This window comes from Rhododendron vialii, chromosome 5a, assembly GCF_030253575.1.
Source record: "Rhododendron vialii isolate Sample 1 chromosome 5a, ASM3025357v1".
NCBI lineage: Eukaryota > Viridiplantae > Streptophyta > Magnoliopsida > Ericales > Ericaceae > Rhododendron > Rhododendron vialii.
Genome location: NC_080561.1, coordinates 27,519,724 through 27,546,590, shown reverse-complemented (window position 1 = coordinate 27,546,590; position 26,867 = coordinate 27,519,724). Strand labels below are relative to the sequence as shown.

General features: G+C 36.4%; 1 protein-coding gene across 2 annotated transcripts; it reads left to right on the top strand.

The window, feature by feature from the left end:
• Positions 1–7,331: 7,331 nt before the first annotated feature.
• LOC131325948 (phospholipase D zeta 1-like) lies at positions 7,332–26,864 on the top strand. Of its 2 annotated transcripts, none has more exons than XM_058358460.1 (20): positions 7,332–7,669; positions 9,694–9,795; positions 9,929–10,044; positions 10,132–10,273; positions 12,870–13,031; positions 13,589–13,762; positions 15,401–15,643; positions 15,736–15,852; positions 17,068–17,207; positions 17,353–17,502; positions 18,112–18,268; positions 18,380–18,892; positions 19,359–19,469; positions 21,799–21,945; positions 22,035–22,232; positions 22,765–22,866; positions 24,365–24,496; positions 24,617–24,682; positions 25,911–25,972; positions 26,373–26,864. In XM_058358460.1, the coding sequence occupies exons 1-20, from the start codon at positions 7,472–7,474 to the stop codon at positions 26,620–26,622; spliced, it is 3,282 nt and encodes a 1,093-aa protein (XP_058214443.1). In that variant the 5' UTR covers positions 7,332–7,471; the 3' UTR covers positions 26,623–26,864. The 2 variants fall into 2 exon arrangements, with proteins under 2 accessions (XP_058214443.1, XP_058214442.1); XM_058358459.1 differs by having other exon boundaries at positions 7,333–7,669; positions 18,356–18,892.
• The last annotated feature ends 3 nt before the right edge of the window (positions 26,865–26,867 follow it).

Genomic DNA, 26,867 nt, shown 5'->3' with positions numbered 1-26,867 from the left:
CTACGCCCGTTCTTACATATTTACTAATACACTAAACTTTCGATTACACGGTATAAAATTATTTATGTGTCCAAGGTTTACCAAACGTTCATCTAATGTGATTGAAATAAATAACAAAACACCACAATGTTGTACGGAAGCGATAACAAACATAGAAAAATGGATGCGATTTATGCTATGTAATTGAACAAACCACATAAGAGAGAGAGAGAGGGCGCAGAGATATACGTGATTCGGTAATGAATACCTACTCAACAGATAGTCAGACAATCGAGGATTTTACTATACAGATGAAAACAGGTGCCCAAAGGCTACAAAAGAGATCTCTCAGAATTTCTCCATTTTTTCTGTCAAGAAAAGCTGGTCTGTTTTCTATTCGATCATACAAAAAACCCTAAAACGAACTTAAATAGGCGAACTCGCACTCCCAAACCGACTTATTTAAAAACTTTGAAAAACACGCGGAAGCCGGCCCGGCTTTTGGCCAGAGCCGGCCCGGCCCTCGTCAGGACAGCAGAACTTATATCGAATCAAAACCCGGACCAACATTAGGCGAGAGCCGCCCGGCCATAGACCAAAGCCGGTCCGGCCATCACACAAGAGTTATATTTTACTACTAGAATAATAAGCTTGGACCGCTTGGTGATATACCAGCTCAAAAAAAAGAAAAGTGAAATGGATCACACGTGTTATACAGCAATATAATATAATGGTTTTTCTTCTTATTTTTGTTTTTCCTTCTTATTTTGTGAAATGGATACAGCTGTAATTTTTAAAAGTAAGTGGAATAATCAAAACCAAAAAATTGTTAAAGTTGGCAATATTTAATCAAATAAATGCTCACATTGGAATAGCCAAACTTAGCAACTTCTTAGCAACTCATCAAATTTGGGTCTTTGAATAATCAAAACTATAAACATTTTGCTAATAACCAAATTTAGTGGTTGCTACATTTTCTCAATCAAGTACACTCATCATTACACAAAAATCTTCTCTCTTCCCTTCTCTCTCTCTCTCTCTCTCTCTCTCTCTCTCTCACACACACACACACACACACCGACACACACACAACAATGTTTTCAAAAAAATAAAATAAAATTATAAACTGTTTTTTTTAATACTGCTTTTAAAAAAATTTAAAAAAGTGTAGTGAACAAAGTGTGTTTTTAAAAACCAGCTTTCTGGAAAAAAAAAAACTGTTTTTGAAATTTCAAAACTGTTTTACACAAAACAGTATTTATACAACAGTTTTCAAATTTAAAAAAAATTGTATTTAAAAAACAATTTTCAGTACAAACAGTTTTTTTTAGTATTGGTTTTGAGATCTCAAAACAGTTTTATGTGAAAAACTGAAATTTCAAAACTGTTTGTGCGAGTTGTTTACATCCTAAAATATGTCACCCAATAAGAAAATTACACGTGACACCAAACAGTGTTGCATCCAATCAAAACACATCATAATTAAGCCTGAGATATAGAAGATCAGAGGGTTTAATGACGATGTTATTTTAGTACTATACAATATCGTTTAGATTGGAAATGACCATGTTTGGTCATCGAATGATAAGTATTAAAACGATAATTAAGTATAACCATTGATTAACTCTTAAAACCATCAAATGGTGTCATTAGAGACCCGCTTCATAAGAGAAATCAGTTATGCTTGCAACGAATCATCTGAATAATCTATATCGACGCACTAATCCATGTTGCATAAAAATAGGAACCCACTACCCAGAAGTTAACCACGATCAGCATCAACAAACGTGGGAGGAGAAGAGTTTTCTGAGAAGGCCAAGTCAAGCAACCGTTCGAAGTCCTTCGCAACCATTTTTGGAGGGAATGAATGACGTTTGAATCAAATTTGAACGAGAACGTGGGCATCAAAAGAAAACATGAAAAATGCTGGTTAAAGACAGACTCATTGTCTATAAATAGAAGAAGCAATTGAAGAGAGAACCCCCGACGAAATTTATCATCTGACAATTCATAAAAAATGATTGCTCAGAGATCTATAGTAGTTTAAGACTTAGAGTAATTTAGTTAGTTTACGCATTCGGGCATTATTCTGTGAGCTCAGGTTATATGGCTGCTCTGGATTTGCAGCATAGAAGGCAGGGCAGCTCGGATGATGGGCCCACTGATGAGAATGGGTCTGACAAGCGTTGGAAAGGGATATGGCAGCTGCACCTTCCCAGGAAGGTTCAGGTCTTCATGTGGAAATGCTGCCATGGAATTTTACCAACAAAGAGGGAGTTGCAGTGCAAAGGGATTGTTGACAATGCTAGCTATCCAGTTTTGTGGTGATGTTTTGGAATCGATTGTGCATCTTTTTTGGGATTGTCTGTTGTCCCGTCGGGTGTGGTTATGCTCCCCTTTTCAGTTGGATGTCGTAAATTTACAAGTTAACTCTTTTACTGATCTGTGGGACGGTTTCTTATCACGATGGCAGACTGTAACTAATAAGGAGTGGTGTTTGGGTTAACTGCTATGCTTTTGTGGTACATTTGGAAATGGAGAAATGGTGCAATTTTTTATCACAAGATCCTCCTCCCTAAAATGATCAGCAGACGCGCAGTGGCTGCTTTTCAAGAATTTTTGGTAGTGAACCTGCTGGTATTTTATGAGAGAGGGGGAGGTGGGGAGGTGCAAAAGCAATTGTGACAACGACCGTTGGAGGGGTCCTTCAAGATTAATGTAGATGGTGCGTGGAGGAAGGAATCTGGAGAAGGCGGTTTCGGTGTCGTGATTCGAGATAGTAGGGGGAGCTTTGTTGGTGCTATTATGGGGAAGTTGTCATGGTGTGCTAGCCCTGCAGTGGTAGAAGCCATGGCAATCCGAAGAGGGATTTTGTTGGGGGGCCAGTTGGGGTTAGGGTCAATTGTAGTGGAGAGTGATGCTCAAGCTGTGATTAATATGATAAATGGGTAGATTGTGACTAGTCAGGAGTTGGGAGTTATTATTCATGATGTCCAGGACTTGGGTAGAAGTTTTCAAGTCTGTTCTTTTTCCTTTGCCGGACGTCTTTCAATATGGTTGTTCATCTGTTGGCGAGCAGAGGTATATTTGGTATGGGGTCTTGTTTTTGGACTGATTTCCCACCGTCGTGGTTACTTGATCCCTTAATTAGGGACGAGTCCCATTCTTGATGTAATGATTTTCTTCGTGGTTATAATATCTGTTATCAGTTGGCAAAAAAAAAAAAAAAAGAGGGACTTATTTGCATGTAAGCTCACTTTTGATTAAATTCAAGTTATCTTATATATTTCTGTCCTTGTCTTACAAAAGAGTAGTCGAATATAGGCCTGCTTTCGATTCAATTCAAGCGTGTTTTATATTCTTGCATTATTCTTATCGAAATCTTAAGAGTAATTGTATACAAACTTGCTTTTGATTAAATTCAAGCTCGTTTATGTTCGGTTATCTTTTCTAATTGAAGAGTGTCAATCTATGATTGATTGATACCTTTAGAAAAATCCTCTTAATTGAGGTAATCGAACGGATAACACAATTGCCGGATTAAATTAGCCATTTTGAGTTAATCTGAAAAGGATAAATTATATTCTTTTTTGGTACACTCGCACACAATCATTTTGCCAAAAGTTGAGCTAATTTAGCCCAAACACAAGTACGGTTTTTTCAAAATTTCTCAAAACTTGTAAGTGAATAAAGTGTGTTTTTTCAAAAACAGTTTTTTTTTTATTTAAAAAAACTGTACTTACAAAAAACAGTTTTTTGTTTCGAAAAGCATTTTTTTAAAATTGTTTTTAACATAAACTGTTTTTGTTTCAAAAATATTTTTCCAAAAAAAAAAAAACATACTGAAATGAAGGGAAAAAGTTTGGAAGAAAGAAATCACTAGCAGTGGGCCCATTAGTTTTGATTATCGGCAAAAAATAACCAATGTAAAACTTGAAATTGCTAACTTATTCATTTTTTTTTGAACGGACGTTGCTAACTTTAGCAACTCTAAATGAATAATCAAAATCTTGATGTAACATATTTTGATTATTCACTTTTGATTATTCTACTAGAAATGCTCTAAATAGCTAATTATAATAATTTGGCACGGGAAGCAGGAGACTAGAAACAATAAAGAATTAGGGATTTTTTTTCCTGAACAGGAGAATTAGGGAATATTTGTCACCCAACTCTCATTTTAAGTAAAATAAATATATTCAAGTTTCTTTTGATAATACAGGATGTCCCGGACCAGGTTGCGCGCACTTCGGACTAATCCCCGGAGATCCTCCCACAACTGTTTCACACGAAAGAATAATAACGTTTACAAAGTTTATCTAGTCCTTCAATATATCGATATGTATGTATATTTACTTTTTTAAAAGTTAAACCAATAGATAAACATTTTGAATGCATAATTTTGAGTATTCTAAATATTATAATAATAATAATAATAATAATAATAATAATAATAATATTTTATACGTCCTTAAGGTCCTTTGCCCGAGACAATTTGTTGATCCTTGTTCAAGTAACTAACGCTTATGGTGTTTTTAATTTTACTCTACAATTAATTATTCTGGATATTTTAACGATCACGACAAATTCAATCCTCTGATGCGTACAAGTAAGCATTTGAAAACTTATCAACCTTGTTCTCCTTAGTTTTTTTGACTTAATTTATTTATTTTGTTCTTATCCAAATTTTTTCCGCATTTGTTAATTTTGCACCTAACTTTTTACTTTTACCCAAATATTTAAGAAAATATCCAAGATAAAGCCCTAAAAGTCAGTTTTTTGGGGGGCTTTTTCAGGTTTATCTTGGATATTTTAAAAAATGTTTGGGTAAAAGTATTTTTTTTTATTTTTCCGATTCCTAAGTCCAAACGAATCAATTATTGACAAAAGTTTAACGCAAAACTAATAAACGCATAAAAAAATCAAATAAAGACAAAATAAGGAGAAACCCCAAATAGTAAGCACATAAGCATCAGATGGCAAATGAATGCCAGATACTCCTTCAACTCAATGCGTTGGTAATCACTTATTATAATGAGCCAAAGGGAGCCCTAGTCTGATTGGTTAATTGGTTTGGTTTCCACATAACTGATCAAGATTGGATTCTTGGAATCAGGTTATAAAAAAAAAAAAAACAACGTTTTCTTGTAAATTTTTTAATCTCAACGGGAATGACTTGTTTTTGACCTAATCGAGAAAAAGATTAGTTGAGGTGCCCATTAACTTGCCCAGATAACCTTAACGGCTAACCATTGAAAAAATAGTTATTATTATTATTATTATTATTATTATTATTGTAATGTTAGGTATAATGGTCCTCAATTGAGTTAAGATATCAATCATTTGCCTCTTCAGCATATTCTCATTTCTGAGTCCAAAAGTTTAGGATATTCTGAAAGTTATTCTTAGTACCGGATATGCCGTATGGAACCTTAATAGCGAGCTGATGGTCCCCACCACATGTTAATTGACCAAAATACCCAATGAGTTCTTTTATGAGGCATTGGACTTTGATGGGGTCTTTACTATGACAGAAGAGTATCATAATGGGACTCGCCTTTTCACCACTATCCATTTTCTAAGCTGTAGTCTATCTGTGTTGGTGTAGTGACATATAGTAATCTTAATTAACAAAAGCAAAAAAAAAAAAATCATAATTTGAGGGGACACAGAATTCCAATGTTAAACGCTATAGTTGAAAATTGTATAAACTTTCCTTAAAAACTAATATGTAATGCAATATTAAAAACTTCATATATAAAGTGAAATTCAATAAAATGAGATGGTAGCAGGTGGAGAGGGGCATTTAATTATCATCGAATTGTTTCGTAATCAACAACTCAAAATATCAAAGTGGAACCGAGGTGGATCACACGTGCCCGAATCGCATCGTGTGAAGTCCACTAATGTGAACAGCAGGGGAACTGGGTACTTTGGGTATTTCAGGACAAATATCCTTTGATTTAAATATGGACAAAAAAAACCCCCCTAAATTGTTCAGAAAAAACTAAGGGGTACTTTGGGCATTTCATGAGATTCAGTTGTAACGGTTTCCAAATGGGATCCCTACAGCTCAATTGCCAATATGATTTCGTCTTAGAATCATCTTAGAACGATATTAATTTACAGAAATGATTCGTGCACAGCAACTGTGCACAGCAGTCTGTGCACATAGCACAGCCCATTAATTTAATCTCTTCCTCCAACCAAAAAAAATCTCAAACTATCATGCACTTTCTGTGCAACTAACCATAAAGAATCCACGTATACTCAAGCAGAGTCTCTTATAACTCCATCTTTTTACACGTGTCATCACTATACGCTACCTTCGCATAATCTCTCAATCAACCCCCTATCACCATCATTTAATGCGTCACCATTTTTTCTTCCAACACCTAAAATATATGCGTTGTCTTCTTCCCCTCTTTTTACATGGTCACTGCCCGGGGTCTGTTTATGCGCACCAAATTCTTTTCCGGTCCATTCCGAGGTGCCCTGTGTCTCGAAACTAGTGTCCATGTTTGCCGTGGATGGATAATGACTCCTGCTTAGGAGTTTAAAATTAGTTTCGTCTCTTTTAGGGTTTGACTATTTTTCTGTATCTCTGTTTTCGGGTGATTATCAGTAGTTACAATATAACTTGATCTGTATTTGAGTGGTTTTTTGTAGATGCCGGATAACTTAAGGGAATGAATTAAAGGTGTATCGCCTTTCTGTGAAAAAAAAAGAAAAAAAAAGAAATACAATTCATCTACACCGATATTCGAAAATTTACTAAAAATTACTTTCTCACCATCTAACTATAAAATACTTATAAAAAAAAAAGCTCATTTGTTTAGACATAAAATATTTTTCGATAAAATATTTTATCTATTTTCCGGTGTTTGGGTGTGTAAAAATAAAGAAAACATTTTCCATCAATTGGATAAAAATGACTTACCTTTAAATCTTCCGTGAGTTATTTTCTGAAATGAATCTGCTGCCTTCTACTGCAATTTTCGTTACTAAGTTTTATTGATTATCACTCCTGATTCACGTTCAATTCTAATACTCTCAGATCACTTTATCGTTTAAGTCTTATCTCTTTATATTATTTTTTTAATTTTTAAAAATATTTTCAAGTATCAATCAAACACTGAAACATAAAAATTTAAAATTTAATTTCTGAAAATATATTTTACATAAAAATTATTTTACATTATAGTAAAACATTTTACATCGAAACAAACGGAACCTTAACTGTAAAATTTAAATTTTAAACTCACTAACCAATCCCAGTTAACCATCCGGACGTGTACGTATCAAGTTGTCTTCGATATATTTCTCTCACAACAAAACTCTCTCTCTCTCTCTCTCTCTCTCTCTCTATCACACTATCTATATAAATAATTTCCCCTGTTTTGCGTTCAAGCTATGCTTTCTCTCCTCTCTAATAAAAACTGAACAAGACAGACATGCGAAAGCGGGTCGCCTGTGATCCTACTCGGATTCAATGTCGTCGGAACGCCTTATCTCCGGCGGCGGCGCGTCGCCGTGCGCTCCAATCCAGTCGATGTCGTGGTACGGTTCCGAACCGGAGAGGATCTTCGAAGAACTCCCGACGGCGACTATCGTGTCGGTTTCTCGACCGGACGGCGGCGATATTAGTCCCTTGCAGTTGTCGTACACCATTGAAATCGAATACAAACAGGCACCTCCTTTCTCTCTCTTCTTTCTCTCTCATACGCGTATACGACGTGGTTATGTGCGTGCTCTGTTCTATAATCGCGTCTTTATAAGCTGAGAGGATGTGAAAAAATAAAATAATTTCGCGCATAATTTTCGAAGTTATTTCGATCAATAAAAGAGCACGACTCTTTTTTATTACTTTACGAAAAGATGTATAATTTTAAATTTTAAAAAGTTGAGATTTTAATTTGCTATAAAAAGGTTTAAAATTAGGTACGAGAATATTGTATTCTTTAATCAAAAAGTTGCACGTCTTTTTATAGGTACTATCTTTACGTGTGATTCATTAAAATTTGAATTTAGCTACTGAAATCTTCTTAATTCCAAGAAAATGCTGTTAAATGAATTTTAATATTATGTACAAAAGTATTTTTTTGATTTCAAAAACTGCACGGCTTTTTACTGGGTACATTCTTTGCGGGACGGAGGGAATATGATTCATAAAAATTTGGCAACCAAAATGTTGTCAATTCCAAGATAACGCAGTTAAATGATTTTAAATGGACGTTTTTGTCAGAGGTTTTGTGAATCTTGAAGTCTTGAAAATTCCTAACGACACAGGGATTTAGATTTTGATATGTTTGATGTATGATTGCTTGTGTTGAAAGCTTGTTTAATTTGGTAAGAAATGAATGTCAGTGTTAAACACCTTCTTTGGGATTTGGTTAGGTTTAGTTTGGTTTGGTATATTTGCAAGGTTTATGATAATCTGATTGTGCGCATATGCGCTGTTTTTCTTTTGTAGTATATAGTACATCCTTAGATGCTTAGACAAAGTGGGAAAGAAATTACTGTAGAAGACAACGGACTTTAATTAAACAAAAAGGTTTTGATTATGTCGAAAGATTCTTTTAATGTGGAAAGGATTTGATTGTAGTGTTTATGCCTTGTATTGATTTTGATTCTCACAAAGAAGGGGAGTTATTCTTCACAGAAAGAAATTTGAATGGTTTGTTGTTAAATTATCCATATTAATTGCTAAAGTTGGGTACCTTTCATTCATATGATTAGGCTTTCGTTGTCTGTGAACAACCGCTTTAAATGGAGAATATTTCATCTCAATTCATGGGGACCACTTGATGCTATTTAAACGAATTGATTCATGAGATTTAGTTACAAAACTAATAGGTTAATTACTGCAGTATTGGCTCTTCTTTTTTATTATTTTGTTGAAACTTTTGATATTAGTGGTTGAATTTAATGTGTGCACCAGAAAGCCCTTTTAGTTACATTCTGGTAGTTCTGGTTGGAAGGACAAAAATACTGCTGGATTTTGGTATTGAGAAACTTTAGTGGGTGGCTGCGCTTTGTTAACTCATACAGCAAGGTGTAAGCCTCAATGTTTTTTGCTACTGAAAAATTTGCTTAAATTATTTACGTGACCAAGAGATAATACTGCACAAGGTTTGCAGTTGTGGAAGCTTAGTTTAACACAGTATTTGGCATCTCATTTGTAGGTAAAGTGAACTGGTACTCCTACAGTCCAACCGAATACAAATACTCTTACCAAAGAACGATTCATTTCCTGTTTTCATTTCCTGTGGCAGGTTATGCTACACATGTGGTTTTGAGTAAATACTAATTTGATAAGAAAATAAGAGCATAGGAAGTAAATATTTTTTTTAAGCTTTAGATTAGTGATGAGGATCGCCATTTTACTTTGCTTGGCAGGGACTGAGAAAAAAATTGATTGGTCTGCTTCATGATTGCATAGTTACAGTTGAAGTCCATATGTGTTGGAAAGTATGAACTGAACAGTTTATATTCCCAAAACTACAAATGCTTTTATGGTTTGAAATTTCAGTCCTAATTCTGGCATGTTGTCTGTTGTCTTCATGCGATTATCTTGTGCTGTTATGAGATTGGTTTTTTCCTTGTGATATCTCCTCAAGTTGTTGGAATCATGATAGTAAGATGATCTTCCTTTTCAGTCTCGTTAAACAATGTTGATAGCGTGAAAAACTGATAATGCCTCTTTTCATACAGTTTAAGTGGCACTTACTGAAGAAAGCTTCGCAAGTTATCTATTTACACTTTGCTTTGAAGAAGCGTGCAATAATTGAAGAATTTCACGAGAAACAAGAGCAGGTTTCTTTTGACTTATATATGTGTGTGTGTGTGTGTGTGTGTGTGTAGACATATATAGCAGCACCTGATGGGTTATGGGGCTATCATTTCTTGTTTAAAAGGAGTTTTTGTTCATTGAATCTTCATTTGAAAGGCAAGAGAATGGCTTCATAACATAGGAATAGGAGATCAGACAGCAGTTGTGCATGACAATGAGGAGCCTGATGATGGTGCTGTTCCCGTCCATCATGGAGATGTTGCGAAAAAAAGGTGATTGTTAAACCATTTTGCCTAGTCCATTTACTGTTTATCGTACCAAGTTTTGTCCATTACATTTACAGAATGAATTTTGTGCAGATACGTTCCATCGAGGGCTGCTTTGCCAGTCATTTGTGCAGTGCTGGGAGCACAGCAGACCATTTCGGAAAATGCAAAAGTTGCGATGCAAGGTTATCTGAATCACTTTTTAGGAAATCTGGACATTGTGAATTCCCGAGAGGTGCACACAAAACTCTTGTACCCTCTGCTAATTATGGACAAAGTTACAGAAATTTATATATTCAGCAATATAGTTTTTCTTGACTGATCCATCACCTTCGTAATTGAAAGTTGTAGTTTCCCTATTTTTTTTGTGATTACAAATTGTACTTGAAATTCTACTAAATCCAAAGACTTCACTTTTTACGGATTTCTACTCGTGTTGTGTAGAATCTACTATTTTGTCATACATGCATGAACTACAAGTTCATTCTGAGGTGCATTGATTTAAATCAGCTGTTATACTAGGAAACTGGGAGGAATTTTCGAAATTTGGCATAATGACTTAATCTGATGAAAGTTTATCTGATTAACGGGATTAGCAGGACCTTGGGGATTAGTATTTTACCAAAATACTACCTGGGATGGAATTCCAGTTATAGCTCACTAGCTAGTAGCTACCAAGGCATAAATCTTTAGAATCCTTCTCTTTCCATTGTTTTTCACTATTAGTAGAACGAAAAGTTATGCTAGTTTATCACTCGCTTTCTTGATGCTGTAATTATGAACTTCAGTGCCTTTCCTATCCACCATGATGCAATTACGATTGCATCACATGGGCAAACGTTGCAAAATTATGTGTTTTTACAAACTAGCCTGCTTCTGCATGGTGCTTTCCTCAAAACTACACATCATGTTACCTTTTATTGAAGACAGATAAATTGTGTCATTTTCTTTCTTGTTTTTAAGGAGTAAGTTGATGATTGACGCTGTATTGAAATCTGGTAGATAAGAACCATATCTTCTCACAACTCAACACAACACAACTCAACTGAACAAGCCTCTGTCTGATTAACTTGTTATTGGCTACATGGATCAATTTCCTCTGTCTGATTAACCTATCCTTTGTTCAGAAGAGGAAAAGGCATCTTACCGTCTGCCCAACTCCCTTTTCTTTCTTCCTTTGGTTAATTTTGCTTCCTTAGAAATTTAAGGATTTTGCGAGGATTTTTCCAAATTAATATGGTTTGGTGATTAGTATATCAAGGTAATACGGAAGATCCTTGTAGGCCCAACTCCCAAGCTTCTGTTAAACTATGTCATCATGTTCCTTATCTATTGTTTCGTGTGGGCTTGCTGCATGTATTGGTGATGTCTCCTTATTATGATGGAAAACCGTTCTTGTGCCCCATAGCAAGGTCATTTTATTTTTAACTTGCATATTGGGTTATGCACAACAATAATTTGAGTAAGAACGCCAATTGTAATGAGAAGATAAATTCTAATCGTTAGAATTGTAGGATAATTTCTCACAATTGAACTTGGGTACTTGTATGATCTTTCTAATGTTTGAAAGTTATGAATTGTTGACAATGGCCTCATTTTATCACGAGAAGGGGGGTAATTTATCATACCTAAAGTTAATTATTATTTGCATTGCCAAAAACATTTTACCAAACTGAAATGCACGGACACGCCTAAGAAAGCACCCTGTCCGGGTGGGACATACCCCAACAATTGTTAGTCAGGCATCCAAATTTGTCCTGTTGGCATGAAATGTCTAGAACAGACATTTCTGTGACACATCACACTTGTCCATCATATGTCTATTACTTAGACATATAAACAACACACTTCTGAGTTTCAAGAAAGTAACTTAGGTGCCAATGATTTGAAGCATTCTGATTTATATCTATTCTCCCTTGCCCTTTAATCTTTTTGGTTTTCTGAACTTCAAAGCTTTTAATTTAGTTCATTGGTAAGTTTGATGTTGTCAAATAAACATTAGAACTCATTCAGACTTCTTTTCCCGATTTTTAAAGGAGTTCCTCACTATTCTGATATATTAAATAATAGATGCCTTTGCAACATGGAAATGAGAAAGTAATAAGGAGTATTGTTTTCACCTATATGAATCAAAAGGATAGTTCCAAATAAAAATAAGTCGCCTATCAATCTCACACATTGCGCCATGAATGTTGACATCCTATAACTTTTAAGATCTACTTTGTTTCCCTTTTTTTCCTTTTCCAATAAAACAAGGGAGTCCTCTGTGTAATAAACCTCTCTCAAATGTTTGACCCCCTATAGAGAATGTGGTCATGTCAAAGATAATCTGGAACATTAGCTATTGGTTGGATAGTAAAAAGGCCTTAAATAGTTTGAAAACTGCAAAGATATCAATTGCGAATTTGCCCAACTTTTGGGATAAATAAGTACTAAACTCCCTCTTTTCCCTGCCCCTCCTCCCTCCCCCTCCTCTGTGATAGGTGTCTTCCAAATGACTCCCCACATTTTGCTGGCTACTACTGCTTTTGCCTTTTAGTATTTACTGAGCCTTTAGTTTGATGCACTAGGTCATTTTGTCTTAATCCATGGCTAGAACATGATCCTTGTTCCTCTTACATGATTTCAATGGGGTGAAGACAGAGCTCCCTTTAATGAAATTGGATTATTTTGTACTTTTCTATTCTTTTTTTCAGTTTGTATTTTCTTGATTTATATCGGTGATTCTTTTTATTTTTAGTATCCTGCAATGGGGTGAAGACAGCTCCCTTTAACAATATTCTTTTTATTTTTAGTATCCTGCGTCCATAACACGTTTTTGTATTTTGTAGGTCTGCAAGTTTTTGGAGGTCTCTAAGCTCTCTTTTTTGAAAGAATATGGTTCAAAGTTGAAAGAAGGTTATGTAATGGTTAAGCATCTCGCAAAAATTCCAAAGGATGATGATTGTTATGTCTGTCGTTGGTTTGACTGTTGTTACAACAACTGGCAAAAGGTAACTTAGCGTACGAATATAAGGTTTTGCTATATTTTAGAGTACAAAAATAGAAGCACAATATTTGCATGATAAATGCATGTGCGAGCGTCTGTATCGTGTCATGCACATAATCGTCAATGTCTTCCAGTTCCAGTAAAAAAATGCCCACTGATGGTTTGTCTATCAGGGAAATTTGCTATTTGAAATCAAAATTATCTACATTGTGGACTGATTTTGCATTCAAAGATGGCTGATTATCAACTGCTCATTTTGCATGCTTCATCACTCTCACACTTCGACCACTTTTCTCAAAGTTGTTTTGAATTCTTCTCTCTTTGCTCGATTCAATTGGATTTGAAGTACTGTTGTAATGTTCTATGTGTGCTCCAGTGTGTGTTAGGACTGCAAGTGTTCAAGCTAATGTGTAGTTCGCAATTAAGATTTAGTATACATGAATATGAATTTATACACATGCACCCGCCCACATGCACCCGCCCACATGCATGTGCACGGACACACACACACACACACACACATCACAATGAGCATAACCAATCAATCTGTTGCTTATGTAGGTTTGGGCTGTATTGAAGCCTGGGTTCTTGGCCTTACTGGAAGATCCTTTTGATACCAACCTTTTGGACATAACCCTTTTCGATGTGCTGCCAGATTCAGGAAAAGATGGAGAGGTCCAAGTTCATTTGGCAGAGGAGATAAAGGAACCCAATCCTTTATGTTACACATTTAAGGTTAACTGCTTCTAATCATCTTAATTGATTGAGACTTGAAAACTAAAGAATAAATTGTTTCTAAGGTTGGGAAATTCGTGTTGCATTTGCTTGACTTTAGTCATGCGTTTAATCTTCTATTCTACCACCCATTTGTGAAAGACCCTCTACAATAACACTTTGGAATTGTATGCAGTGTTATTTACAAGTAATCATCAGTGTCATCTCCACAATAAAAATATACAGTAAATATGTATATTATGGGGGATATTTACGTTTTTATTGTTTATGTATATTTGACGTTCAGTAGATCAGTTCCATGATTGGTTCTAATTACTATCCAAATAAGATTAAACCCTTGTGAACAGGGAATCCCCACAATGTTAGGTGGTGGCTTTTATGGTCATCTTCTGTTCTTCTATGTATGATGAGTTCAACTGTGTGGACTTGTTTGACATTTTCAACCACAACAAATGATGTTTTACCAAAAAAAACAATGCTATATCATTATATTTTTAGGTATTATTGTTCACGCTGGCTAATAGGCTTGGCACTGGGGTAAATTGTAGCATGCATCCAACTGCAACCCAAAAGGAAAAAATGAACTTTAGACTTTATCTAAATTGATTTTTCAGTAGTATAAGTAAAAATAGTTATTGTGCTTTAGCTATGGGAGGCATGCTTGTACTCAAGCAAATTGATGGCACCAATTGAGTTACTACGGATCAAAAAAAAAAAAAAAAAAAACTGAGTAACTAGAAATAGCAGGGTTCAACTTGGTAATTTCATTGTTGGCTTGTAATGTTGTACCATTTACCTTGAGGATAGCTTTTCATGTCAGTTGAAATATCTTCTGCAGCTAAAGTAACGATTGAAGCTGGAAATAATATTGAAATCATTTTTTGATTTCTGAAGTTGTTATCTGTTTCAGCTGAATAGTTCATATCTCTACTTTGGAAAATAGATTATAATAAATTGTGCTTGACCAAAGGAATAGCTTTCTGCCTTTCTCCGAATGTAGCAGACCAATTAAGATCAAAAGCCTAATTCGATCTTTGAACAAAAATGATCTTTCTCGGGCTATTTACATCACGGATCATATTAGTCCTTGCTCTGTGTTCTATAAAGAAACTTTAAACAAAATGCTTGAGAGGTCCATCCTGTTCCAGTCACCATTAGCATAGAAAGAGATTCTACACTACTCTCAAGGAGTAGTACAGTTGAAACCTTACTGATATGGGAAGTTGTACCCTCTGATTGACCATTCCATAGAAGTATAATCATATTAAAATGTGATAATAAAGCTCGAATCTGCTTCTATGGGCAGGATTTTCTTATGTAAGAGAAACCCAATTCTCCTCTGTTCACTGAACACTGCATGACTAAATCAGCAAATCCATACATTGGGGAACATATAATACATCAACGCTTTGGGAGACCTATGACATAATTACTGTTGAAGTTTTTTTTCCAGATGATATATTAAAGAAATCATTGATAGAACACCTCTATACAGAAGGTTTCCCTTTTTTACCTTCATCCTTGATGTATAGTATATTAGAAGTCACAAATTTTCGTCCACTATATGGAACAGTACTGTAATTGTTATATTCCTTCCCGGGATTTCCTTTGTTTTTTAACAATTGGACTTCTTGAAAGGTTTCTTGTTCAAACCGGATCACAAGGTTAAGAACCACCAGTAATGCTAAAGTCCAAGGATGGATTTCAGCAATCAATGATGCTGCTCTAAACCCTCCGGAGGGTTGGTGTCATCCTCACCGCTATGGTTCTTTTGCTCCTCCAAGAGGTTTAATTGAGGATGGCAGTCAAGCTCAGTGGTTTGTAGATGGCCAAGCAGCGTTTGAAGCAATTGCTTCTTCTATAGAGACTGCAAAGTCAGAGGTTCAACCTTCACATCGTAAAGCTCCCTTGTGAATTCAAATTTCCCATCTGTTTTACCATTAAATTCTCTAATCAACAAAAGTTGACTGCAGATATATATGACTGGATGGTGGCTTTGCCCAGAGCTGTATTTGAGACGTCCTTTTCACAGTCACAGTTCCTCCCGACTTGATGCTTTACTTGAAGCAAAAGCTAAGCAAGGCGTCCAGGTGCAAATGTGAATAGCTCTTTTAAACTTTTGATACTGTTTTTGTTTCCCCACCACTATCCATGTGTTGAACTACCTTAAATCACAGATTATACTACACATATTCCAAAGGCATTAAACCAAGGCTGAAAGGGGGACACGGGATGCCACTCACTCCATTTTTATTTTTATTTTGGGGTAAAACTCACTCCATTTACAACCTATCTCTTCAGGCTTACATCTTGGCCCTGCTTGTATAGGTGTAGGCTTTTCATAGTTGGCACGTGTTGTACCTTTTAGGTGGATGGTTGAGTTGTTCAAGATTTTTTGGTCGTACTGCCACCACTTCAGATGTTTAAACTAAGGTTGGGTGCACTAGATATAGAGCTACCAAATTAGTCAAATGAAATTTCTGGGATAGTTTCAAGTGCTCAATTGGTTATATGAGGCACCATGCGGAGGTGTACTTTCCACCCTACGTCAGTTTGGAAGAAAATTCTATTCATCTCTCTTCTTTCGTCTGTAACTTAATGGGGTGATATGATGGCTAGACTTTGTACGATTTTGGGAAATTGGATCCAAGTTCATAACAGGAGTAGCTTGGAAATCTCAGTTCATATTTGTGCCTGCTAGTTTCTATGCTGACGTGTAATTTTCCGTGGATGCATTGGAAAGTTAAAATCTATTGCTCCTCAATTATATGAAGGAAAAATGTTGTCACCTTGTCATCAGATTACTATCTGTAGCGTCTTCTGTAAGGCATGAATCTAATGCACACAAATGCTGGAGGTTTTTCAGTTCATTACTTCATTATATTGTTAGGCAATGCTTTAAGATATCTTATGCAGCACGTGAAGGGGTGAGAAAAGGGAAGAAGTGTAGCGCAAAGAGACACAACCTCAAACTCACATTCTTATAATCAACTCTGGCAAATCGCAAACAATGACCACAGGTCTTATTATTATAACCCAAGGGCCCTAACTGAAAGGCAACCTAGAATCCTTATGTGAAAAGGAAATCATCCTTAATTCCTAACTTAAAAAAAATTGGGGAATACGAGATATTCAGTGGTTATAGGAGTAATACAGAGTAATTTGTATAGAAAATTGTAAATAAAAACGCCCATTTCCTTGTACATTCCGCATCAGTATCATTTTCTATCATATCTGGCTGTTGAACCTATCTACTTGCCGAAAGATGATTACATGTCAGAACTAAATTTTAATTAAACATACAGATTTACATTCTTCTGTACAAGGAGGTTGCTCTCGCTTTGAAGATCAACAGTTTGTACAGTAAGAATAGGTTACGTAACATTCACGAGAATGTGAAAGTACTGCGCTATCCTGACCGTTTCCCCGCTGGCATTTACTTGTGGTATGCAGTTTCATCTTTTTAATCCGCTTAACATTCTTGCAATTCTGAGATTTACATCTTAATTTTCCTCATTCAGATCTATGTTTGTACTCTCCTTTTACTTGGTTTCTTGCACGAACTGATTGATGTGGCTGATTACATACAGGTCGCACCATGAGAAACTTGTCATTGTTGATTACCAGATTTGCTTTATTGGAGGACTAGATCTATGCTTTGGCCGTTATGACACACCTGAACACAAAGTGGGTGATTACCCTCCTTTAATATGGCCTGGAAAGGACTACTATAACCCAAGGTAGAAATCCTTTACGCTCAACTAGAAGGCAATTTGGAAATTCTGCACTGACAATAGTTGAAACTTAGAAGCAAGGCATTCGAGTGAGAAGTTTAACTACTGTAGTGCTCCCTTGATATTGATGCTGAGAACTAAGATGATCAAATGGTAGATTTCGTTGAGCCGGTGGAGTATCTGCAGAAGCAAACTTAATTAACTGGTGTTGCCTATTGGAAGGGTCCTTGTATGTCCCCCTTCAATGCGGGAGTTCGATTTTCTCCTCCCAAGCCTTCAGCCTCTCCCTTGAACCAAAAAAAAAAAATTGAAAACAGATAGAGAAACGAAAAGAAACACACCTAATTTTATTTGCTCATCATTTGAAGATCTCTTTGACGGAGAAAAGTTGACATTTTAGTTCTACATAATTTTGATAATAGTAGTGAATACCACCATTAGGCATTATGACAGCTTTGACAACTTGATCTTTACTTTCATACCTTGTTGAGACTTCTACTCTATTTTCATGTTTTTGTGCGTTCTTTAATTTGATCTTACTTATTTGATTTTGCTCTTCTAATACTCTTGTTTTCACTGCTTTTAAATCTTACGTTGTTTAAATATTTTGGCTAGAGAATCGGAACCAAATTCTTGGGAAGACACTATGAAAGATGAACTAGAACGCGAAAAATATCCTCGCATGCCATGGCATGATGTCCATTGTGCTATTTGGGGACCAGCTTGTCGTGACATTGCTAGACATTTTGTTCAGCGTTGGAACCATGCTAAGGTTGATTTTTGTTTGGTTTTAAACTTGTAATCATGTACTTCATTATTTCTTAGATCCAATGTTTACTACTGTTATGGATTCTGCCAGCGAAATAAAGCTCCAAATGAACAGGCAATTCCACTTCTTATGCCACACCACCACATGGTGCTCCCACATTACATGGGAAGAAGCAGAGAGATTGATATTGAGAGCAATGCTGAACTTAAGCCGAAGGACATTTGTAGCCGGGACTCATTTTCCTCTCAATCACCAGTGGAAGATATTCCGTTGCTTTTGCCCCATGTAGCAGATGGCTTAGATACTGCAAACGTAGACAGTCATTTGAACGGCCTGGACAAGCATCAAAATCAACATGATCTTGACCAGCCAAACAGGATTGGTCAACGATTTTCGTTATCCCTCCGAAAAACCATAGTTGAACCTTTAGTTCCAGATATGACGTTGGAAGGGTTTGTGGATGACCTTGATTCCACAGACCTTCAAAGTGCTAAGAATGTGGATTCAATGGAAGACTCTGACTTGCAAATTTCAGATGAGTGCTCGGATACACAGGAGAGAGGTCGTCAAGATGTTTCAGCTGATGAAATTTCACAAGTTGGGCCTCGGTCCCCATGCAGGTGTCAGGTCTTTATCCAAATTTTCTGTATTTATGTTTAGGTATTGTTTCAATTTGTTATCCAATTGCCTTTCATTGGTGCGTCAGTTTAATCAGTTTTCGGATTTCCCTGATTTGAGAAACCTTCACTTCAACGACATAGTTGTAATGTAATTTACGATCCCCTGCCATCTAGGTGTACCATTATTGAAAATTTGGAATTAAGACTTTGCATTAGTGGTCAAGCCATTAAGAGGTTCACCTTGGAAACCAGAACCAGTTTCAGAATTTGTTTTTGATAAGTGGGCACCAGTTTCAGAATAAAAAGAATAATCATAGAGCTAGATAGAAGTTTTAATCTTCAATATAATGCATCATTACACTATTCTGCTAGATCTTGAGCATTGTACACATATTTGGAGAGAGTTGCTCTGCTGCTCTCATAGTCTCGTGTATCTCAACCTTCTTGATGTTTTATGTACTCATGGTATGCAGGTTATCAGAAGTGTCAGCCAGTGGTCTGCCGGAACCAGTCAAAGTGAAGATAGCATTCATAGAGCATATTGTTATCTCATTGAAAAATCAGAGTACTTTGTCTACATTGAGGTAACATAAGTACATGCAGAACTCTATATTCACTTGAAGCCGGCTGGCCCAAGGCATAGGCCCATAACGTTGCCTCATACGGCCCCCATTTGCATATAAGTGTCAAATATTAATTGGAGCAATTTGTCTAGAATCCACAAAATAGTTCAGCGGTAGGGATGCGCGTTTTCAATTGCTCATTCCCTAGTTTGAAACTTGGAGAGTTCACCTTTTGCTGCTATTTTTTTTTCCATGAACTGCGTAAATTTAACTCGCTGCTGCGCTTTGAAGTTTGATCCACGGAATAATGAAAAGGATCTAAACAACACAGCAAGTACTTTGCTTGACGATCTTTTTGGCAAAAATATAATTATATATCAAAAAATCTCAAGTTAAAATAAATCCACACTTTCTTAAATATATTTCTGATATTTGTGGCTTTGAATTTCTTAAGAGTTCCCCATACCCTTGATTTTCTATAAAAAGTAATACTAATCTTTTAATTAATTTTCAATTATATTTTGTTTATTACTTCACACAAAAAACAAAATAGAGGGCAAAAAAAAATAGAGGGCCCCCAAACTTCAAGGTTGCCTAGGCCCCAAAAGTATAGGTTGCCCCTGACTTGAAGTGTTCTTTCTTATTTAGTTTTAGATAAGGAACGTGTTCATCATATCCAAGTTTATACTATGCATGGAAAAGCTTGATATGCAAAGTTGTGCCCATTCGCCCGTTCCAGATTCTCAAATAAGTACTTAAAAAATAAGGACTTATTTTCAAGCTTAAAAATAATAGGCTTACAAAAATAATTTTTTAATTTTTTTTGCAGGGTTTGACAGATCTCATCGAAATTTTTTTATTTTAGTAAGCCTTTTATTTTTAAGCTTGAGAATTACAAATAAGTACTTATTTTTTAAGGGGGGAACTTATTTTTTAAGGGGGGAAAGCGGAACACACCCTAAGCTTTCTGGACAATTGGTGATCTAACATGGTATAAGAACTTCAAATCCTTTTGATTGCATATAAAAGGGAAACCTGGTGTTTAGGGGTATTACCTGAAGTTAAGTCAACTTTCGGGTGGTTGGTTGGCAAGGGCAAGGACAGCCACAAATTAATGGATGCATCCAGTGGAGGTTTTTTGGAAGTAAAGGAATGTCCATGGTGATTGCTCAGTTGTGAACCAGCAGCGCCTTTCCCTAATGGTTGCGCCTTTCCCTAATGGTTGCTGCAACGCATAAGCAGATCTGCAGGGGTTGCTCGAAATCTGTCAAATACGGACCCTTCTTTCTGCTGTATCTAACATTTCGGTTCTCATTGGAGGCTCGGAGTCAATTTCTAAAGGGAACTATGGTGTTGAACACAAATTTCGAGTCTACTTCGAGTCTACTAAAAGACGGGAAAAATGATAAACGAGAGTCAATTTTATTGATGTATCAAAACTAGGGTTACAATCTCTGATGAATTTCTAAGAGAAAATAATCCTCTGATTCTTCTCTTCGGTTGTTTCTTCTCTTCGGTTGTTGTTGAAACGAGGGCTTGATGCTTATTCTCGGATCGAACGGCGGAATCTTCTCCGATGTTTGCGAAGAAGATGATGATCTAGGTTGAATGTTCTTCGGAGCTTTGAAGCTTTGATTTGAAAGAACCTTCTTGTTGGATTTGGACTTGAGACTTGAGGAATTCTGAAGGGCTTTGAGGCTTTGATCTTCAGAGCTCTGAGCTCTGGAGTTGGATGCTTGAATGTTGATCAAAATATGAGAGGAGAGCACCTCTATTTATGGAAATGTAGGATGGAGAGTCATGACCAACTCTACCTCCTTCATATTTATCTTCCTAATTATTTCTTTATTTAACATAAAAGAAATAATTATATAACTTGATAATTATCCTTCTTCCTTTTATTTTAAGAAAGACAATTATAAAGAGAAATACAATTATTATTTTATCAAGTGGCTTAATTTGATTGGCCGGACTTAATAAAAATAGTAACTGAATCACTTTGACGCGTGGCACCATTTGATTGGCTTATACGCATCATCTTGACTTTTGATCTAAAGACCCTTGACACCATTTGATTGATCATTTACCATGCCCTATTTATTAGGTCCTGCAACACATGGCAACTTGTGATTGGCTGGAAATTTTACATGCCTACAGGTTATAAGAAGAGAAAAATAGCAAGTGATATGGGATTTAAAAAATGGCATATACATAGTTTGGCGGCATGGGATCTTGAAACTTGTCTTAACAAATTGCGTTTCTTTTTCCTTATCCAATAGTAGTAAATAAATAAATAGCACTTTTTCCTATTGCTGATAATCTATTCTGTTTGCTGCTGCTTTTTTTCCAGAATCAATTTTTCATTTCAGGACTTTCAGGGGATGAAATCATACAGAACCGTGTCCTTGAAGCTTTGTATAGGCGTATCCTGCGAGCTCACAAAGAGCAGAAGTGTTTCAGGGTTATTGTTGTCATACCACAACTGCCAGGTTTCCAGGTAGTAAATTAGTTGCTTTTGTTTTTTTTGGAATGTCAGGAATCCTAATTATAGTACTCACTATTTATGTATTAATTTTCAATTGACAGGGGGGGCTGGATGATGGTGGTGCAGCGACTGTGAGAGCTATAATGCACTGGCAGTATCGAACCATTTCCAGAGGGAAAAACTCAATATTGCATAATCTTAGTGAATTGCTCGGTCCAAAGGCAAATGACTATATTTCTTTCTATGGCCTGAGGACACATGGTAAACTCTCTGATGGTGGTCCTTTTGTCACAAGTCAGGTACTTTGGAGCATAATCTGTCTCCTTTTCATTTGTGGGGATACATACATGTATGTGTGTGTCTATACACACACACACACATACACATACATATACACAGAGAGAGAGAGAGAGAGAGAGAGAGAGAGAGAGAGAGAGAGAGAGAGAGAGAGAGAGAGAGAGAGAGAGAGGGGTCATGGTATAGCTTTCATCAGTATAAGCATTTTTCGCTCTCGTACAGATACTCTAGGAGGAGTAGCCCTTTGGCAATGCTTCGTACAACATATATTTGATCCCTTGCTGGACTCATCACACGAATTGAGATTATCTTCTATGATCCTGCTTCCTGCATCCTATATCATGGTCAGATGAAACTGGACCACAAAGGAAGAACTACTAAATATTCTAGTTTCATCTGTTCCTCTAGTTGCACAGATTGCAGGAATCTCACACACTTAAACTTCTTAATTAACTCAGGATGCCTTTTGGACATGCTACCTGGGGAAAAATTACGTAAACTAACAATGTTGATGTATGTTACTTCTTCATTCAGGTTTATGTTCATAGCAAACTGATGATAATAGATGATCGCATTGTGTTGGTTGGATCATCCAATATAAATGATAGGAGTTTGCTTGGATCAAGGGACTCTGAGGTACAAATCCTGTATCTTTGCATCCAAATAATCTGTATGTTGTATTAACTTGTGTGTTTTTAGTGTTTCAAAAGGCCAGATTGGAAGGGGAAAAAAAGGTCAATTCAGAGGCCGCATAAGTTGCTTGCTAGAGATTTAGTTAACAGTAGCACTCTTTCATGATAAAATACTCCCTCCGTTCCATATTGAGAGTCCACTTCGAAAAGTCGTGCCATTTTTCAAATAAAAAAATTAACTACTTCCGTGTATAATTTTTTGAATTTTTTCGCACCAAATTGAAGTACTAATTGAGATCTTTAATACGGTACGAACAAATTCGAAAAATTATACACGGAAGTAGTTGAATTTTTTTTTTTTGAAAAATGGCAAGAGAGAGAGTATGGGACTCTCAATATGGAACAGAGGGAGTACCATACTTCTGTCTATTGGTAACAAAATATTCAAGTTGTACATATATTGATCGTTTCGTAACTTAAGAACCTGAAAAATTAGTTTTTATTGGTGGTTTAAAAATTTGAGAAAAGGCTTTGTTTTGCAGCCATAAGTGCTCTGATCCTGAATTTGTCGGAGATGACTAGGGGCTAAAGAAAAGGATGGGAAAAAGATCAACCTGTTTCAACACAACCTATGACCAAAAATGAATTTCACTAATCGCTATGGCCATCCATCTCGGATTTTCACTCATATTGGATTTCGTAATTAACTGAAAGACTTTGAAAGAATCCCAAAAAACTAGAAGAAAAAAATAAAAAAACCCATTCTTACAGAAAATGAAGAAAACGACAACTTTCTCAACCACCACTTTGCCTTCAACCACATTTTGGGGCTGTGGAAATAGAGAAGCATGGAGAACTGAAAACAATTTAGGATGGCAACCGGGGCAGTTACCTTTTGGTTGGGAACCGCAGCAGTTACCAAGTAAAGTGTAGTTTTACGTTTTTATTCATGCAGTTTAAGAAAGAAATCACTTGGTTTTAAAAACTGTTTAATCCGTGGACAATTTTGAAAATAACAAAGGTCTACACAACTTCGAAAAGTGTGGACACAGGTGGTTGTGAGGATAGTTTAATACTTGTATTGTCAATTAACATCAATAGCTGGATGATGACATCCTGTATATCCTAAAGATGACTTCTCGCTCGACGTTATTGTTTCTTCTTCTCAACTTCATTGACTCAAAACTTATTGCTGTTACCTTCTTCTGTGTACGCCCCCAGTTTATTTTTGCCATACGACATACATTAGGAGTTAGTGGGATGTATGTTAGTCAACAGGGGGTTCAGAGGCTATCCATAGCCCTGAAACCCCAAACCTGCTCCCCGTGGGACTCGAACCTTAGTCACCACTGGGGAGAGAGGAGAACAAACCACCGATGCTAGCGTGGTGTTCTGTACGCCCCCAGTTTACTGCAGCTAATCTTTGCTTGCTACTGTTGCTGCCCTTACCTTACTGAAAAAAGAGTATTTTACTATCTCTGTCACTGAAATTTTTCTCTCAGATTGCTGTAGTAATTGAAGATACAGAGTTTCTCGAATCATCGATAAATGGGATCCCTTGGAGGGCTGGAAAATTTGCTTTGAGTCTTCGGCTTTCCCTCTGGTCGGAGCACCTTGGTCTTCCGGCAGGACAGGTTGGTAATTTAAAAAACCAAGTGAGAGCGCACTTTCTTTGCTATTAATTTCACTTGATTCATATTATCATCAGGTGAACTGGTAAAACTGCTTTGATACATGCTCTCATTGTTTTTCAGATTAACCAAATCAGAGACCCCATAGCCGAGTCTACTTATAAGGATTTGTGGTTGGAAACTGCGAAGGTGAGAATGAAATTTGCTGTTTGTAATTGGTGGTCAAGAAAAAAGAAAATGTCGTTATCCTACAAACATGCTTGAATAAGATAAAGAGGGAATATATACAGAAACAGATAATTAGGTGGCTTTTTTAATCGTAGGGAAAATTGTAATCAGAATTTGAAAAATACGAAGTAGCTAAAATTGGAGGTGAGACAGCAGTTAAAGGGTCTAATTTGAAGGCTTGTGATATGAATGATTTAAGGATGTAAAATGGACTTAAAATGAGGAGACTAATTCTATGCGGCATCAGATGGGCTTTTAATAAAAAGGTCTGCAAAAGAAACTGTTGGTGAATCTAAGAGAAGTGCAAAGTCAATCCAAAGAAACTTGGTCATGGAATGACGGTTCAAAATGTGATAAAAAAAGAACTCTTGATCCATGTTTTGGGTGGTAGGCAATGAAGAACTTTAGTCAAGGATTGTAAGGACGCCATTCAAACTAAACTGAGTATACGGGGATATGACTGCTTCATGCCCATAGAGGACCCATGTAGTCGACCTCAGGTTATATGGTCTTTTGGGTTATTTTGGCAGCAAAACCATGATCACACACAAAGAAAGCAAAGTCTAAGCACCCAAAATCACAGTGGAGTTTACTGTAGAAAAACAGAGGAAGAAGAGGCTGAAACAGGGGCTCCAATACTCCAGATGTACCTTTTCAGCTTCTCTCACAAGATTAAGACGTCATCTTACAACCCACATAACCATAGAACACTTGGACTAGTTTTCTTCAACATAAATTAGCTGTAATAGCATGAAACGCTGCCATATACCCAACTAGAGCTAAAAATGAAAGTGAGCTGTTTTGTAACAATGCATTGCAGACATGAATTATGAAGTGTTGTTCGGTAATCAGCACCTTACAACAAGGGGGCGAAGCCCGTTGAGTTGAGTTCTATTTGTCTTGTTACAAAGCTATTGTTCTTGTCTTTCCTCAAAAATATTTAAACCAAAAAGTTTTGCCATTAGGGTTCCTATAATCTCATAAAATGATTGTAGTAGATAAAAGGTCTGACAGTCTTTGAGATTGGTACCACCTGCATTATTCATTTGTATTCTCTAAAGAGTTTAAGGCATACACAAAAGACTGGACCTTTCAACCACATGCAAAAATGGAAGAGTAGTGATTCAAAGTTGATCAAATAATGCATCGGGATTGATTACCATCTTAATAACTTCTTATCTTTTGACAGATTAATACCGCAATCTACCAAGAAGTCTTTGGTTGCATCCCCAATGATCTTATTCACTCCAGGTACCAGACTGGCCTATCGTCTTATTCTGCTCCCGCTCCACTTGTTTTGGCAGAGTATATTTTGGTTAACTGTTTCTTGTGTTGGTCTCACCCTTAACATGATGGTGCTAGTGGCTATGGTAGTGATGGTTGTGGAGACAACGGTGGGGGTGGGAAGGTGATTGTGATTAAGTGGTAGTCGTGGTGGTGTGTTTGTGGTGGAAAACGTTTATCGCCAAAATCAACTCATATTCCATTGAATACAAATAATATTTTCTGTTGCGTCACATCAAACACTAGATAATTGATCAAATTTTCGTGGAAACAAACCTAGCGTTAGTTTTGCTATACTAAATCGTTGTTTGTTTCTTCCTTTCTCAGTGATATTTCCGGATTTTTGCATTTTTGATGTCAAATGCAGGTCTGCATTTAGACAAAGCATGAGCCACTGGAAAGACAAGATTGGACACACCACGATTGATTTAGGAGTAGCCCCTGAGAAGCTAGAAAGCTGTGAGGATGGAGAAATCAAAGTAACAGATCCAAGGGATAAACTGAAGTCGGTGAGAGGACACCTTGTTCTTTTCCCATTAGAATTCATGTGTCAGGAAGATTTGAGACCGGTGTTTCTTGAGACTGAGTTTTATACATCCCCACAAGTGTTCTATTAAGCAGTATATAGGAGGGGTCAAACCCTATCTTGTACATTAATGCAAATAGATGGAAAAGTAGTATATCTGTTTATAAAATCCAGGTTAAGGTAAAATAAAATTGTAGAGAGCAGCACTGGTAGTAATGTAGGCAAGGCCACATTGGCCTCACATGATGTGTTGGTACAGAAGTGATGCAATAAAAACTTTATTTTAGTTTAGAGAAAACTGAAGTAATTATTTGAATTTGTTTGATTGGGATATTT